This window comes from Stegostoma tigrinum, chromosome 7, assembly GCF_030684315.1.
Source record: "Stegostoma tigrinum isolate sSteTig4 chromosome 7, sSteTig4.hap1, whole genome shotgun sequence".
NCBI classification, from domain to species: Eukaryota; Metazoa; Chordata; class Chondrichthyes; order Orectolobiformes; family Stegostomatidae; genus Stegostoma; species Stegostoma tigrinum.
The window spans coordinates 24858898-24876638 of NC_081360.1; the positions used below are offsets into that span (position 1 = coordinate 24858898).

Below are 17741 nucleotides of genomic sequence, written 5' to 3' on the forward strand. Positions count from 1 at the left end.
AAGCTGTGTTGAAATTAGCTAACTGATCTTGGTAATGGAACTGCATGCTTTGAATCTAGGTTAAAAAGATGTGTCCTACATACACCTACAACTCCATGAATCTTTATTTTAATTATACTTCTCTTTCAATGAAACTCTTTGGATTCAAAATCTAAAATGTTCGGTCTGGCTCTATTTTGTGGTAGAATTTTCCTATGGTAGAATTTTTACCTGGACTGAAAAACCAGTTTTAAAAGTCACAGCAAAAAAGAATATACTGGGCAATAAATTACCCAGTTCAGGATCCATCTAACACATACCCAAAATAAATTAACTGACTACTTAACTGGAAACAAAACCAATGATACAAGTACAAATCCTAAATCAGACAGAGACCATAAGAATACAACACAACCAGCTGATAGTTCCTTTTGCATCTGTACCATGGTTTGAAATTCAAAACATATTGACAAACTGATGGAGAATCTGTGATTTTTTAGTGAGAATAATATGCCTTTTTAAAAAGTGACAGTATAAATTCTGACCCCAGGATATCTCATTATTTTAGAAATTCCTTGACCATGTGTCATTAGCAATGATTTGGAAAGGTAGACTTTTGTCAAACTAATATTTCAAATTTATTTTTATTAACAAAATATACACCACTCTGGCATCACAAAAGCTGAATTGAGTCATTTCCTCACAACTACAGCTGCCATTTGGTAGAATTCACACTATGCTTTCTGCCCCTCAGAAAATCACAAGCTTTTGTTGTTATTTGCAAAGTAGTAGTTGCAGGAAGACACATCATACAATTGTGCACAGCAGATGATTTAATCATGTTGATTGAAAGGAAACCAATGTAGTAACTTGAGCATTAATTTTTCAATTAACTTAATTATAATAGGGATTCTCAAAACTTCTCAATACTTACAACTGACTGAATACAATATAAACATACAGCTGACTTCAAGAACATCAATATCTTGTTATTTTTTCTTTTTCCCTTTTTTCTTTTCATTCTTTCCCTTTTTCTCCTTCTCCTTCCCTTGATCGCTTTCTTGTTCCTTTGCAGCTTTGGCTCTCTTCTTGCCCAGCGGTGTTTTGGCATACCAAATCTAGAGTAAAACAAAGAAGCAATTATGCTTGAAGTGTATTGTGCTGCTTTATACTGGGTTCAACCTTCAAATATCACACATCTCTTGTCATAGCTGATCCATCAGTTTTCACTTCCATTGGGAGCTGAATATTGTTCGGTGTGTAATGCGGTTGGCTCATGTCACAATACCTGGTTCGGACAATCGCTTAAGAAAAGTTTCCACTCTTTACACTTCATGAGACCGGCAATCCAACAAAATTCAACCTGATCTCATTCTCAAACTGAAGTTCACACTTATATTGTCCAGTATGTTACCTGGTGATACCTCTTACCTTAGAGTCAGGGTTTCACAGGTTCAAGATCTCATATTGAGACTGCAGTCTGTAAACTAGCAATACTTCTGTAAATGTTAAAGTGCTGTGCTGTCAAAAATGCTATTTTCTGAATAAGCCAGTAAATCCAGGCCCTGCCAACCTACTCAAGGTAAATGCAACGGACAACGTGCTGCAATTCTTGGAGCAGAATGTAGAGGTATGTTTTAATGAATATGCAGAGGAGCCTCTAAGGGAACCTGCGATATAGCTGTGACTTCAATGGTCATGTGTTAGTACTCTGCTAGAATGTACGAACCTGTACAGCACAAAGCATGCACAGATGGTAACCTTAACTTTATATCCAATCTGCTAACAAACATTGTTTAAAATTAACTCAGAAATCTGGCCTGAGCTGGTACAAGTATTCAAAAAGCCCATAACGAGAACATTGAGAAATTCTTTCAATGACTTCAACTAATACCAGCAAAACAGGTTTTACGGTATGACCTTTTGCTGTTTGTGGAGCATTAGCGTACATATGATGATTGCTGCCATGTATACCTCAACCAATTCAATCTCCACAGTTTTAATTTAACTATTTAGCCATGTTATAACATTGAATCATGTTCTAATGTACTTATTTACATATATTAGAGGATGACTAATGTTATACTCAAGTCAGATTATAGAACATAGAACATAGAATAGTACAGCACAGAGCAGGCCCTTCAGCCCACAACGTTGTGCCGACCATTGATCCTCACGTATGCACCCTCAAATTTCTGCGACCATATGCATGTCCAGCAGTCTCTTAAATGACCCCAATGACCTTGCTTCCACAACTGCTGCTGGCAATGCATTCCATGCTCTCACAACTCTCTGTGTAAAGAACCCGCCTCTGACATCCCCTCTATACTTTCCTCCAACCAGCTTAAAACTATGACCCCTCGTGTTAGCCATTTCTGCCCTGGGAAATAGTCTCTGGCTATCAACTCTATCTATGCCTCTCATTATCTTGTATACCTCAATTAGGTCCCCTCTCCTCCTCCTTTTCTCCAATGAAAAGAGACCGAGCTCAGTCAACCTCTCTTCATAAGATAAGCCCTCCAGTCCAGGCAGCATCCTGGTAAACCTCCTCTGAACACTCTCCAAAGCATCCACATCTTTCCTATAATAGGGCGACCAGAACTGGACGCAGTATTCCAAGTGCGGTCTAACCAAAGTTTTATAGAGCTGCAACAAGATCTCACGACTCTTAAACTCAATCCCCCTGTTAATGAAAGCCAAAACACCATATGCTTTCTTAACAACCCTGTCCACTTGGGTGGCCATTTTAAGGGATCTATGTATCTGCACACCAAGATCCCTCTGTTCCTCCACACTGCCAAGAATCCTATCCTTAATCCTGTACTCAGCTTTCAAATTCGACCTTCCAAAATGCATCACCTCGCATTTATCCAGGTTGAACTCCATCTGCCACCTCTCAGCCCATCTCTGCATCCTGTCAATGTCCTGCTGCAGCCTACAACAGCCCTCTATACTGTCAACGACACCTCCGACCTTTGTGTCGTCTGCAAACTTGCTGACCCATCCTTCAATCCCCTCATCCAAGTCATTAATAAAAATTACAAACAGTAGAGGCCCAAGGACAGAGCCCTGTGGAACCCCACTCACCACTGACTTCCAGGCAGAATATTTTCCTTCTAGTACCACTCGCTGTCTTCTGTTGGCCAGCCAATTCTGTATCCAAGCAGCTAAGTTCCCCTGTATCCCATTCCTCCTGACCTTCTGAATGAGCCTACCATGGGGAACTTATCAAATGCCTTACTGAAGTCCATATACACCACATCCACAGCTCGACCCTCATCAACCTTTCTAGTCACATCCTCAAAAAACTCGATAAGGTTTGTGAGGCATGACCTACCCCTCACAAAGCCGTGTTGACTGTATTTGATCAAGTCATGCTCTTCCAGTGGTCATAAATCCTATCCCTCAGAATCCTTTCTAACACCTTGCAGACGACAGACGTGAGACTTACTGGTCTGTAATTGCCAGAGATTTCCCTATTTCCTTTCTTGAAGAGAGGAATTACATTTGCCTCTCTCCAGTCCTCCGGTACGACTCCAGTGGAGAGCGAGGATGCAAAGATCTTCGCAAGTGGCGAAGCAATTGCATTTCTCGCTTCCCAAAGCAGCCGAGGACAAATCTGGTCCGGGCCTGGCGACTTGTCAATCTTAATGTTTGACAAAATTTTCAGCACATCAGCTTCCTCTATCTCTGTCCATTCCAGCATGCACACCTGCTCTTCAAAGGTTTCATTCACTACAAAGTTTGTTTCTTTCGTAAAGATAGAAGCAAAAAACTCATTTAGGGCTTCCCCTACCTCCTCAGACTCCACACACAAGTTCCCTATGCTATCTCTGATCGGCCCTACTCTTTCTTTGACCATTCTCTTATTCCTCACGTAAGTGTAAAATGCCTTTGTGTTTTCCCAGATTCCTTCTGCCAAGCCTTTCTCGTGCCCCCTCCTGGCTCTCCTCAGATCATTTCTGAGCTCCTTCCTTGCCTGCGTGTAATCCTCTCTAGCTGAACTTGACCCTAGCTTCCTCCACCTTATGTAAGCTACCTTCTTCCTTTTCACAAGACGCTCCACCGCTCTCGTCATCCATGGTTCCTTTATCTTACCCCTTCTTGCCTGTCTCAGAGGGACATATTTACTCATCACTCGCAACAACTGTTCCTTAAACAGTCTCCACATGTCTATAGTTCCCTTACCATGGAACAATTGCTCTCAGTCCATGCTTCCTAACTCATGTCTAATCGCGTCATAGTTTCCTCTTCCCCAATTAAATATCCTCCCTTTTTGCCTAATCCTCTCCTTCTCCATAGCTATGTAGAATGTGAGGCAGTTATGGTCACTATCACCAAAATGCTCTCCCACCACAAGATCTGATACCTGCCCCAGCTCGTTTCCGAGCACCAAGTCTAGAATGGCCTCTCCCCTCGTCGGCCTGTCAACGTACTGTGTTAGGAAACCCTCCTGAACACACCTTACAAAAACAGCTCCATTCAAATCTTCTGCTCGAAGGAGGTTCCAATCAATATTAGGAAAGTTAAAGTCACCCATTACAACAACCCTACTGTGTCCACACTTTTCCAAAATCTGTCGACCTATGCTTTCTTCAATCTCCCTGCTGCTATTGGGGGGCCTGTAGTAAACCCCTAACGAGGTGACTACTCCCTTGCTGTTCCTAATTTCCACCCACACTCACTCGGTAGACAGATCTTGCTCGACAATGGAAGCTTCTGTAGCTGTGATACCCTCTCTGATTAGTAGTGCTACACCCCCTCCTCTTTTTCCCCCCTCCCTATTCTTTTTAAATGTTCTAAACCCTGGAACATCCAGCAACCATTCCTGCCCATGAGAAACCCATGTCTCTGTTATGGCCACAACATCATAGCACCAGGTACTGATCCATGCTCTAAGTTCATCACTTTTATTCCTGATACTCCTTGCATTAAAGCAAACACACTTTAACCGATCCCTTGGTTCCTTCCCAGGAAAATTCTTCCCACTAGCTGGTCTACCTCTTGCTACTGCCTCACCTGCATCAACTCTCACCTCTGGTATACAGCTCAGGTTCCCACCCCCCTGCCATACTAGTTTAAACCCTCTCGAACTACTCGAGCAAACCTTCCACCCCAGACATTGGTCCCCTTCCAGTTCAGATGCAACCCGTCCTTCTTGTACAGGTCCCACCTTCCCCAGAAGGCATCCCAATTATCTACATATCTGAAGCCCTCCCTCCTACACCAGCTGCGTAGCCACGTGTTCAGCTGCGCCCGCTCCCTGTTCCTCGCCTCGCTATCTCGTGGCACTGGTAGTAAACCAGAGAACACTACTCTGTTCGTCCTGCTCTGCAGCTTCCATCCTAACTCCCTGAAATAACTTTTTATATCCTCAATCCTATTTCTGGCTATATCATTTGTGCCAATATGTAACACGATTTCTGGCTGTTCGCCCTCCCCTTATAAAACTGACTGTTAGCAGTGCTGTGTAACAGTTTGAGTATATGAATGGAACTTGATGTGTTCAATCTGTGGAGGTAGCACAGGTCCTGACAGCTGGAGAGCATGATCCCGGTGTCACCTACTTTGGAGAAAGCTAGACGTATCTTTTTTCTATACTGGCATCCAATGAGACGAGGACAGAGTTTCTCTTCGATCGAGGATCCCAAGGACGGGAGACCCGCCTTCCGAGAGCTGTTGACCAATCCGTAGCTGGTCATGAGCCAGTGGCTGCTGCCTGTACTCCTGCCACCTGAGGCCACAGGTCAACGAGCAACCCAGGCATTTAACAAAGAATCATCATCATCGAATCCCTACAGTGTGGAAGAAGGCCCTTCGGTCCAACAAGTCCACACCAAACCCCAGAGCATCCCACCAAGGACAACCCAGCCATTGCCCACCTAATCTACATCTCCCCGAACACTGCAGGAAATTTAGCATGGCCAATCCATCTAGCCTGCACATCTTTGGACTACGGGTTTAAACCGGAGCACCCAGAGGAAACCGACACAGACTCGGGGAGAATGTGCAAACTCCACACACCCAGTCCCCCCTGGCTGGAATTAAACCTGGGTCCCTGATGCCGTGAGGCAAGCAGTGCTAACCACTGAGCCACCGTGGGTGTCTCTCACAAGCAGTTGAGGTCTTGGTACTGCGGACAGAGGGTTGCTCTCAGTATATCTTCCTTTCCTGATGGCAGTGTGCCCAGTGTGATTACAAATAGAACACAGGGGAGATGCACCACATGCAAAATAGCGACTGGAGATGAAATGAGATGGATTGATTGGGGATATCTATCTCAAACGGAAATGCAGAAGTCATTAGAATCAACGGCTGCCTCTTCAGAGTTTCTGTGAACAATTTATTAGCCAATACTGATTTTGAGGCTTTTCCTTGAGGAGCGGTCATCAGCGCATGGTATTAGCCAAAGTAAATTAAGATATTGAAAAGAGGACAGAACTTTGCTGGTGTTAGAGAAAAGGCCTCAGTATCAGCCCTGTCTAAACATATGAATTTAGGATTTATCAGCAGGAGTTGGCCTTTTGACGCCTCAAGCCTGCTCTGCCATTCGATAAGATCATGAATAATCTGGTTGTGGTCTTAGCTTCGGTTTCTTGTTCGATCCCTTGACCCTTGACTCTCTTGTTGATCAAACATGCCTTACGGAATGCCCTGTCAGGTTTGGACAATTTGCCTCGACTGGTTCAGGCTGACTGGGAAAAGTGACAGGTAGGAATGTAACACCTGGAACAATTTCACTTTCCAGTGACTATGACCGTGTCATCTGTCAAACTGGCAGTCGAACTGTTCCCCCCCCGGGTTTCCTGCTAGAAGAGTTTGGTTAAAATTGCTCCTCAAATGCTTAATAAGTGAAATTGTTTTAGAATTGTATAACATGCCCATTGAGCTGCCAGGAAAAAATTAACAACTGGAACTTTCTTGTTGTCCCTTCAAAGTTTGACCAACACCAAAGTAAAACGAACTGCAAATTTCAACAGGCCACCAGAAATTTCAGTGCTAATGAGGCTGATTTGCCTTTGTGTGGGAAATTAACCAGTCTCTGATTCAAATCTCTCCTGTCATGAGGAGGCAGAGCTTAAAGAGTAAACAAAAGTCATCCTGGTCCATGGCACACCGACCAAAGTGTGTTATTGCCTAGCAACTGATCTGGAGTTTGCTTCTTACATGTACAACCTGTGCGGTAAGTTGCTCCTTACCTTGAATGCTTCCTCCTCCTCCTTGAATACAGGATCTTGCCTGGCAAGAGGAACAATAAACTCTATTGCAGTCAGAGGCTTGGTGTACAGCTGCTTTATTCGTTGCTCAGTTAGAATGTATTTTGCTGCTTGACTAAGATGTCCCTGGGTATAACCATCAGTAACTTTTGCTAGAGAACTCAGGTCTAATGAATTGGTCAGAATCCCACCATTTTGTTGAATGAAGTTCCGCCATAACACTGTCACATGAAAGATGAGAGTTTTAATTCATTTGATGACTGAAAATAACATTATAAAGCACAAATGAAAAGCTGAAATTTACCGTCAGTAATATTGGCAGAAGAATCTTTAGTTGCATTGTATTTCATTGTCTGTTATTTTCCCAAAGACGTTAAATTTAAGAGATGCTAACCAGTTTGTAAAAATGCCTTAGGTTTCACCTGCCAATATTGAAATTAATCATTTTTGCATTGTAGCAATACACTCTAAAAGTTGTTTGCTCCCGGCACATTTTACTTCTGTTTACACCAGGTAGAAATAGTGTTTTCGACATTTACAATCTGGCATAATCAAGTTACACAGTTTAAAAGGTTGTGGGATTTTTGGGCATGGCATCGTAAAAATGTAGAATTACAGAAGTCTATAGCACAGAAGGTGGCCATTCAGTCTGTCATGTCCAAGCAAGTTGAACTTTATGATTCCCACTGTCTTTTCCCAGTCGGCCATACAGTTGTTTTCTCTTCAAGTGCTTATCCAATTCCCTTTGCAAACTCCAACTGAACCAACCTCAGATCCTTTCAGGCAATCCAATCCAGATCCAAACTGCAACTGGTTGCGTGAGCAGGTGCTTCCTCATCTTGCTGTTGTTTCTTCTACCCATCGCCTAAATCGCCTGTGGTTCTTGATGGTGTTTGCCAACAGGAACCGTTACTCCCTATCCATTCTGACTACAGCCCTCAGGATCTTGCAGACTTCCTCATAACCGTCTTTACACTGCAAACAATGTCAGCTGAACTAAAGTCTCTTGTTCCTGGAATCATTTTTGTAAAGGTTTTTTGGCGCACCCTAAAAACATCATACCCTTTTCTAAATGAGCTGTCCACAAATGGACACCATACACCAGTCGAGGCCAGACCAGTGTTTATCAAAATTCATGACAGCTTCCTTGCTTTTGTATTTTATGGATAGAATGGGATATTGAGAATAAAGGTGAGCATAATGAGCTAATCAGGCAAGAGTCCGAAAGTCAGTCTTCACGTTGTGTTAAATGATTACAACTTAGTCTTCCCTCATTCAGTTTTGACATTGATTTCTTGCCATCATGTCATGGGATGATATACATACATTTGTATCTCATTCATGATTTTACTTGCCAGAATCAATGCCACCTTCCCAGTTATCTTCTGTTCAGTTGAGATTCTTGACACCTCAGAAACCCGACAGCATAATCCTACTATCTCAGCATAATCCAAGGGTCTACCTGTCCAGTTTGGTCCTCTGCACCCAGCCCAGATGAGTTACTGTGGCTGTGCTTCCTTCTCTTCACTTTACTACAACTTCAGTACGTGCCTCCGTGTTGACTCAAGCACAATGGCTCCTTCGACCTCATACCATTCAACTGGGCAATGGCATCGCACAAGTGTCAGCTTCTCCAGAGAAGGGCAGTCAGCAGGTTGTCTTACACAGGCAGAAGGGAAGGTTGGCACCTTGTGCTTGTAGGAAACAGTAAAGAGTTAATGTGAACGGGTCAGGGTTTGGGGCAGTCTGCACTGTAAAGGCAGCATGTTGCCAGATATAGTGCAGGTACCAAAACGTACATGGCAAACTCGGTGCATGTGTTTGTGAAGGGCAAAGGGAAGGCATGCCGAGTGCAGTGAGGATGCACCCCAGTCTCTTACAGGGTACCACCACAATCAGTCTAGGGCTGGCTCTGGTCTCGGTCACTCAGGGTGGGTGGGTCAGACATAATGCAGGGCATTTCTCATGTTCAGCCCATAGTGTTGTTGAGGCCACAGGCTAGTCAAGTCTGGACCTTGGCCTGTTTGTGTTCAGTGGCTGCGGGAGTGATCGCAACACTCGGGGATAATTATAAATTGTAGGGCAGGCCCTAGCAGCTTATCAGGGGAGACTGCTCATCTGTGAAGTGGTATTGGGAGGTTGTTCAACACAAATCACAGTCACTTAGGCCTTGAAATGGTGTTGATGCAGTGCAGGGTCAGAAAGGTACATCAATGGTCCAAGGACCCAGGGTAAAGCAGGGGCGTTCATGCTCAGGTAAAAAGGGCTCAACTGAAAGAGATGGGATGGGAAGGGGAAGGCTTGTCAGGGGCACAAGGATGAATGCACGAGTCACTGCATTGAATGCAAGGTGAAACCTCACCCTACTGATTTGAAAATCAAATGTGCGAAAAGCTTTTGATATCGATTTAAAAAAAGCACTTAAACTAGGAGGAAAATGTACCAATTTTGTCAAAAAGAGGCAGTAGCTTCTGACAGGTACTTCATGCTAAAGCCACGTAAGTCCTTTCTCTTGGGCCACCATGCATCAGGTCAGGATAACGTGAGTGCACTGTCAGGGATATTGTCAGGCAGGAAGGACATCCTGCCTCACTCCTCTCAACAAACACAGAATTGAAGAGAGCACATGGTGTTTGGGTCCTTGTCCAGGTTCAGCTTTCCTGCTTATAAAGTCATAAACTGAAGATTCTTAGGGAAGGATGTCAGGGATGAAGGTGCCCTCTTACTAAGACCGTGCACTTTCTCTTACTGTTGCCAGTTGCATGTTAAAACAGAATGGCAGATGTCAGTCCTGCAGCAGGAAAACTGCTTTGGATCCTCTACTGCCTGCTGCACAACCTTCAGAGGAAGAAGCAGCAGAGCAAAATCAACCACAGAGGAGAAGAGCTCTGACACAGAATGGGATATATTAGTTTAGATGCAGCTATCTGCAAATGACAGAGCCAGTGCAGGAAGATACGAAAGATTTAGCAATTGTGCCAGACCAATGCCCCGTATGCTGGACAAACACTTGTGGTCTGAGGGCCTGGGTGATAATTCCAGCCTGGTAGCCCGAAACTTCTTTCCCAGACAATTGTTTCAGGGACCTAGGTGGCACTTCACAGTCAACAACCTATCAGTGCATCGGGAAGTCATTGATGCTATTCCCACAGGGTATTCACCCTTAACATGGGGAGTTATCCAGCAAGGGCAACTAGGCTTTGCAGCCATTGCTGATCTCCCACAGGTTCAGGGTGAAAATGATTATACCCGGCTAGTTATCACATTGTCCAACATGAATCAGCAGCTCTCATGAACGGAAAAGAATTCCACTCCCTTACTGCTCAAATCATTTGTAACCACAACGGCCACATACTTCTGTTCTGCACTAGAAATCACAGGAACTGCTGTAACCTGTTCATCCTGGGCTGTACACAGTTACCAACCACTTACAAGGACCATGGACTGTAAAAGGATGGTTGGTGGACTGATGGCACCCACTACATCATCCTCAGACTGTTGTCATAGAGTCAGGCAACATAGAAACAATCCCTTCAGACTAACTCATCGATCTGAATCAGCTTTCCCAAACCAAAGCTCGTCCCGTTTACCTGCATTTGACCCATAGCCCTCTAAACCTTCCGATTCATGTACCTGCCCAAAAGTATTTTAATTGTGGTAACTGTGCCTGCATCAACCACTTCCTCTGGTAGTTCATTCCTGCACAAACCGTCCTCTGTGTAAAAATGTTGCCCCTCAGGTTCCCTTTCAATCTTTCCCCTCTCATCTCAAATCTATGCCCTCCAGTTTTCAACTCCCCTCCCCTGGAGAAAGACATTTTTTTTTAATTCACCTTATCTATGTCCGTTATGACTTTACAAATCTCTGTAAGGTTTCCCCTCAGGGTCCTACAGAATGCAGAACAAACATCGCCTGCTGAAGCTGAGGTTCTGATTCCTAGACCAGTCAGTCAGTGCCTGAGACAGGCTGTTCCACATCACAGTGGGCCACTGAACTGTTCACAGTCTTAGTCACCAAAATGGGGATGAAATCTGTAGGATGAAGAAGAGAAGTGGGAGTGAGAGGAAACCTTTGAGGGAGAAGATGACGATTAGAATCCTGAGATGGACCAGATGACCCGTCAAAGAGAGGGAAACAGGGTAATTATCCAGAGAGCTTGAGAGGCCAGAGGGAACCACATAATCTCCTACTTTGAGGATGACTGAGCTCTACTGAGAATTCTCTGATCATGTTATTGTTTCATTTGTACAATTGGCTGTCACCTCTCCCCTTCACATGTGCAATGTTCCCCAGGGGTTTACTGGCTTTCCTATCTAATTGTCCTCTGCAATAAAACACTGACTTTTGCTTCTAGCTCGTTCTGATATCCTCACCCCTGTGAAAGCTGCCATACACATGCAAAAATTGTTCTGCATTTAGGTTAATACTCAAGTAGCTCTGATGTAGTGAGTATTTTCATTATTATGTGTTCCTGGATCTTGCTTCAAACATGGTTACCAAAGACATTTGTCACTTCAGGGAGTTCACTCTCTCACGAAGGCGACCAAGCTGCCCCGAACCTGAGACTTGTCATTGTGCATCTTACTTTTTTGCAATATTTTTGAAAACAATGAATTTACAGTGTATCCTTTCAGTGTTTGAGCGTCCCTTCTGAAATTGCATCCAGTACTTTAATGCTGCCAATTTTGCATTTATTCCCTCCATCACACTGTGCCATTATACTAACTTAACATATGAGCTGCCCATTGACCTCCTCACAGGCTTTGAGGGTCCCAGGCATGAGTCAGAGCTTTCCCTGCTGAAGCTTGTAGACACATGACAGATTCTGCCATCACTCCCTTAAAGCCTAGCTTACTCCAATAGTACTTATCATTATTCCCAGTGTCCTCAGCAGTGCCTAGCCTAAACTATAACTTATAGGTGTGCTTCACTGAGAGATGAGGCTAGCTCCTCTCACTCACACTGCTGATTATGAGAGAGGAGCCAAGTTGCAGAGACTGCAACACAATGCATCCTTCTGTCAGGTGAAGGTGCTCCTCATCTCTCATTTTTTTTTGGTCCAATTGTGACAATAAAACTACAGCAGATACTAGGACAACACAGATGAGCACTTATTTCCCAAAGTGCACATTATGTACAACGGTTGAACACCCATGCCACGGATGTGTCCTCAGAAGGTTATTTATTCCCTTTACTTTCAACTCTGTCTAGGTGCAGATGTGACCCCTTCAGATGGGACGGTGGGAGCATGTTGCATTGTATACCCTGAAGAACTTGAAGATGTGGGTGGATGCTTTTGTAGGCTTTGGGCCTCAAGGACCAGAGCCTGCTGAGAGTATCCTGCACAGGGGCAGGATCGCCTTGCTCAGCCTGAACTCCTAGAAGGACGGGGTCTAGAAGCAGCAGGGAGTTAGAAGGCTGGACACCTCTCAGGTGTACTGAGACAAAGCTCCTGGGATGCTAGTCTCTCACTCCTCCTCCCTCTTAGTGCTGGCAGGTACCATCTATCTTGTTGAGGTCACCTCATTCCTTGTCTCTTGCCATTGATGCTCAGAACTATGACCAGAACAATGGGCAGAAGGACTCAGCACATATCCAGCAGCTACTCAATGTTCTGCTGGAGTTGGATCTCCATGGTGGCTGCCACCCATTCCAAGGAGTGTGCTGTGCACTAGCATCATGACAGTGAGCATGTGCATCGACTCCTCCCTCTTTCATTACAGCCTCTGGCAAATCTACCTGATGTCCCTCTGCCTTTCTCTGCAAATTGACCATGTCACTTATGGCTAGGTACAAAGACACATCTTCAGCACAGGGCACAGTAGGTGCCTGGTCTCTGGGAGGCTTCTTACTGACAGAGAGCTTGGGTGTTTCTTCTTTCCTTGCTGCAGACATATGGCAGTGATGGAATCGCTAGACTGAATTACCAGATTGCTTGTGACGTCAAGGCTTGCAGGGGATGAGGCTCCAAGAGATGCTGGTGCAGTAACAGAGTTAGCAATGCTTCTGTCAGAGTGAGGTCGCACAGAGAAAATGGTGTCACTTCCCCTAATGGAGTGCAGAAAATGCTTGCTGTTAATTCAACATTTGTTGCATCATTTTTGTAGGTGTCAGAGGGATTATCCTGTGCTGTGATCTCTGCCCAGACTTTACATGTCTTTTGTGACATCTTACTGGTGTGGTCACCTGGGAAAGTGATGTCCTTTCTGTTGGTGACCTTGTCTACAATCATGTCTGCAGGGTGGCATCGCAAAACTAGGGAACCATCTTAACCTTCTTGGCTGACATCTCGGGGCTTGTGGGGGTGATCCCACAGGCTGAGGGGAAATTCCTGGCCTGCAGCATCTCAAGCTGTGTTCAATTAGCCTGAAAATATGTTACCAGGACCTTCCATCCAATCCACTGAGTAACATCTGCCCTTTGCATAGCTCATGAAGCAGGATATATGTGCTCACATGAGAGAACTCACCCCAGGCATTGGCATTCATAACACCGTCCAACACAAAGAGTCAAGCTAGAAAGACACCTGTTTGCACCATTTGATGGATGTGAACCTTAGATATAATTGACTGAGTGAACTACAAATTCTGATCCATTCATAACCACATACGGCATCAGAAATCAATGCCAGTCATAGCTGTGACATGCAGGCAACGTACTGTGCCCTGGAAAGATTCACACTAGGTGCCAAAGTAGCAAGCACCTTCCAAGATTCTATAGTGTGCACATGGTGGAGGAGCTGCTCACTTCACAAGAGGGCCACAAAACAAGGTGTAGCCCAAAACTAGGCTTATTGTGTACCTTCAACCTGTTCTAACCACCTGGCCTGCTGTCTTCAAGGATCTGTGGGCATGCACACCAAGGTCTCTCTGTTCCTCTGTATTTCCTGGGGTCCTAGTTTTCAATATATGCTCCCTTGCCTCGTTATTCTTCCTAGAACGCTTTCCTGTACTTTAAGGTTTTCCTCATTTCCTGTATTTTAAGGTTTTCCTCATTGATTTTTACCGAACCACCAATTTTCCTGACATCTATGAATTTAGTGATCACATCTCCCACAATCTCATTTAAGCCATTAACATACATTATAAATAGGAAGGGAATCAGCCCCACACATTGTGTGATGCGACTGGACTCAGGCTTCCAGTCACCACAATGCCATTTGGCTGTCATTCTCTGACTCCTGCCACCAGGCTGATTTTGGATCCATTTTGCCAAATTGCATTGGATCCCATGGGACACAACGTTCTTGAGCCCGTCTCCCATGTAAGACCTTGTTAAAATGGTAAAAATTTGCAGCACTTTGCTGTGCAGAGGGACTTGGACGTCCTTGTGCATGCATCGCTAAAAGTAGGGTTGCAGGTGCAGCAGGTGATAAAAAGGCAAATGGAATTTTGTCTGTCATTGCTAGAGGGATGGAGTTTAAAAACAGGGAGGCTATGCTGCAGCTGTACAGGATCCTGGTGAGGCCATACCTGGAGTATTGTGTGCAGTTTTGGTCTCCTTACTTGAGAAGAGATGTACTAGCACTGGAGGGGGGTGCAGAGGAGATTCACTCTGTTGATTCCAGAGTTGAGAGGGTTGGATTACGAGGAGCAACTGAGTAGGCTGGAATTACACTTGTTGGAATTCAGAAGAATGAGGGGAGATCTTAAAGAAACATATCAGATTATGAAGGGAATAGAAAAGGTGGAGGCCGGAAGGTTGTTACCACTAGCAGGTGAAACTAGGACTAGAGGGCATCGCCTCAAAATAAAGGGTATCTGATCTAGGACTGAGGTCAGGAGGAACTTCTTCACCCAAAGTGTTGTGAATCTCTGGAATTCCCTGTCCAGTGAAGTGGTTGAAGCTACCTCACTGAATGTTTTTAAGGCAAGGCTAGATAAATTTTTGAATAGTAAAGGAATTAAGGGTTATGGTGAGTGGGTGGGTGAGTGGTGCTGAGTCTCAAAAAAGACAGCCATGATCTTATTAAATGGCAGGGAAGGCTCGAGGGACCAGATTGCCTACTCCTGCTCCTAGTTCTTATGTTCTTAAAAGCCTTACTTAAGTCCATGTAGACCACATCAACTACACTACCCTCATTTAAGGGTTTTGCAAAGATTTATAGCTCAGGTTATCGATTGAGGGTTGCACACTACTCTAATTTACATCCTTAGTCAACTCCTCAAAACAAAAATCAAATTTGTTACACATGATCTTCCTCTGATAAAACCACACTGATTATCCTTGACTAATAACTGACTCTTCAAGTACAAATTAATTCTGTCCCTGAAAATGTTTTCCAATAGTTTCCCAACCACTGATGTCACTCACTGGCCTGCAGTTTCCTGGCCTATCCTTAATATCTTCCTTGGCTAATGGTGCCACATTACCTGAATCCAGTTATCTGATATCTCAGTGAGGATTTGAAACTTAATGTCACAGCCCCTGCAATCTCCTCCTTTGCCTCTCATAGTAGCCTGGGATACATCTCATATGGACCTGGGGACATATCCATTCACAGGACTGCTAAAACTGTTAATACATTTCGCTCTCTTTTAATGCTGATTTATTCAAGTATATCACAGTCTTCCTCCCTGATTTATACGCCGACACCATCCTCCTCTATTGTGAAATCAGATACAAAGAATTCATTCAGCTATGTTTCTGGCTCAAAACACAGATTGCCATCCAGGTCTCTGATCGGGCCTAAATTTTCTGTGTTATCCTCTTGCCCCTAATATACTTGTAACTTTGAATTTTCTTATATTTTATGCACTACTACTTGCTCATGTCCTTTCTGTCTCTCCTAATTAATATCTTTGTAAATAAGCCTTATGGTATTCCTCTGGAGCTTCCATTGTTTCAGCCCTTGGTATCTCCCATCAGCTTCCCTCTGTACTGGCCGTTTAATTCCTTTTTTCCCTTACCCTGTCTTATGCATCCTAAACATACACGAGTCTCTAGAATTCTTGGTCCCACTCTTCACCTTTACAAGAACAACTTGGTGTTGCACTTTTACTATTTCATTTTCGAATAACTCTCGCAGACATAAATAGCTGCTCCCATCCACTTTGGTCAAATTCTGTCTAACTGTATTAAAATCAACTTTCTCGCAATCCAGAACCCAGAGTAAACAATCTAGAACTTCAGCTTTTGATGAGCATCCTTCTATTGGATTTCCTATTCTGCCGGTGTGAATGGCTAACAACTTGGTCAAAAACTAGAGATTAGTTTTGTCAGAATTTGACTCACTGCAATTTCACTGTACATGGAAGGTTTGTTTCATAGGAATGCCACAAGGACCATACAGGCACAGAAACTCTTCCTGACAACACTGCATCACTGCCAAATGATGGGCATGATTGCCTTCCAATGGGAAAGATAGTCTATTTAGCTAGATTCCAGTACATAGTGAAGCAGTAACTGCTACTGCAAGGTTGGAGTAAATTCTCAGCAATAGCTGTGCTTCTTTGTGACTTTTATTCCCACTCCTGGTCTATCTCCTTGCTCCCAGCATTTGCCCCTGCTCCCATACTTTACCCTCATCCCTGGAACCTCAACCTTAGTAAGGCCATCTACACAGGAGTAGTTGGTTTGACTTTATTATGCACAGACCATAATGATGAACGCAACACACGTGCATGTTCATTCTGGCTTTGGGATATCTGTTGTCCAAATTCACAGGTGGCCATTTTGATGACAGGTTTTTTGTGCTAATCTCTGCATATAGAAACATCGGGCTGAATCTTATGTTTTTTTGCTAACTTCTAGTTGCATCTTTTGGAAGCATTTCCAACTTGAGGCCTAACTAGTTTTCTCGCTGTATCTTACCAAACACACATCCTTAACTACCTACCCTACTCCCAGTGCCCATCATGTCAAATTCCAGCTCAAACTAACCGCACACAAAACAACTTGTCACTCAATGGTATTCCACCAAAAGACCAGCATCTCTTGAACCCGTGCCATCCTCATGCACAAGGATGGGCCCTGTCAACCCAGAGTTGCTCTGCAAAGTTCCTGACATTTACACAAAACATAGCAGACAGGAGGAAACTTTGTAGGCAGAGATTTGGAGGTCCTACTGGATGCATTAGTCCTTCCCTAGGACTTGGATTAGTCTCAGGTTACCACATGAGTTGAAGCAGTCTCAAATGTCGGGAGGCATGCGCAGTGCTATAGGAAGAAGATCAGTGACGTTCTCCACTTTGCCAACCTAAGTGCCACTTCTCTCTGATACCTCACACTGACTCTATCTCTATTTATGTACCCACCTCCTACTAAAGTGCATCCTCTACCATTCTCACTATTACATGCAATTTCTTCCTTCACTCACTATCATCCACCTAACCCCTGACAGCATTAACCCTGCATGCACCTGTACTACTTATCTTCTTGCTTAGGACACCTCCCCACTTGCACCATAAGTAACAGCTATGCCATTCACTTTCATCACCCATAATACCTGCCTGTCTCACATTGCAAGACAAAAAACAGCTCACAGTAGAGCAGTCAGACTGAAGATGGTTGGTGGGCCAGCATTTAGCTCGTCACCCTTTGGAG

The 17741-nt window shown here is 44.1% G+C and overlaps 1 protein-coding gene across 1 annotated transcript in view; it reads right to left on the minus strand.

The window, feature by feature from the left end:
* Window positions 1-646: 646 nt before the first annotated feature.
* The window catches only part of iqca1 (IQ motif containing with AAA domain 1), a 161723-nt gene continuing 144628 nt past the window's right edge, over window positions 647-17741 (minus strand). Inside the window, exons 18-19 of the mRNA XM_059647116.1 lie at window positions 7179-7417; window positions 647-1097 (exon numbers count right to left, since the gene is read on the minus strand). Of these exons, the coding sequence (XP_059503099.1) occupies window positions 969-1097; window positions 7179-7417 (368 nt within the window). The 3' untranslated portion in view covers window positions 647-968. The remainder of the gene's footprint in view (window positions 1098-7178; window positions 7418-17741) is intronic.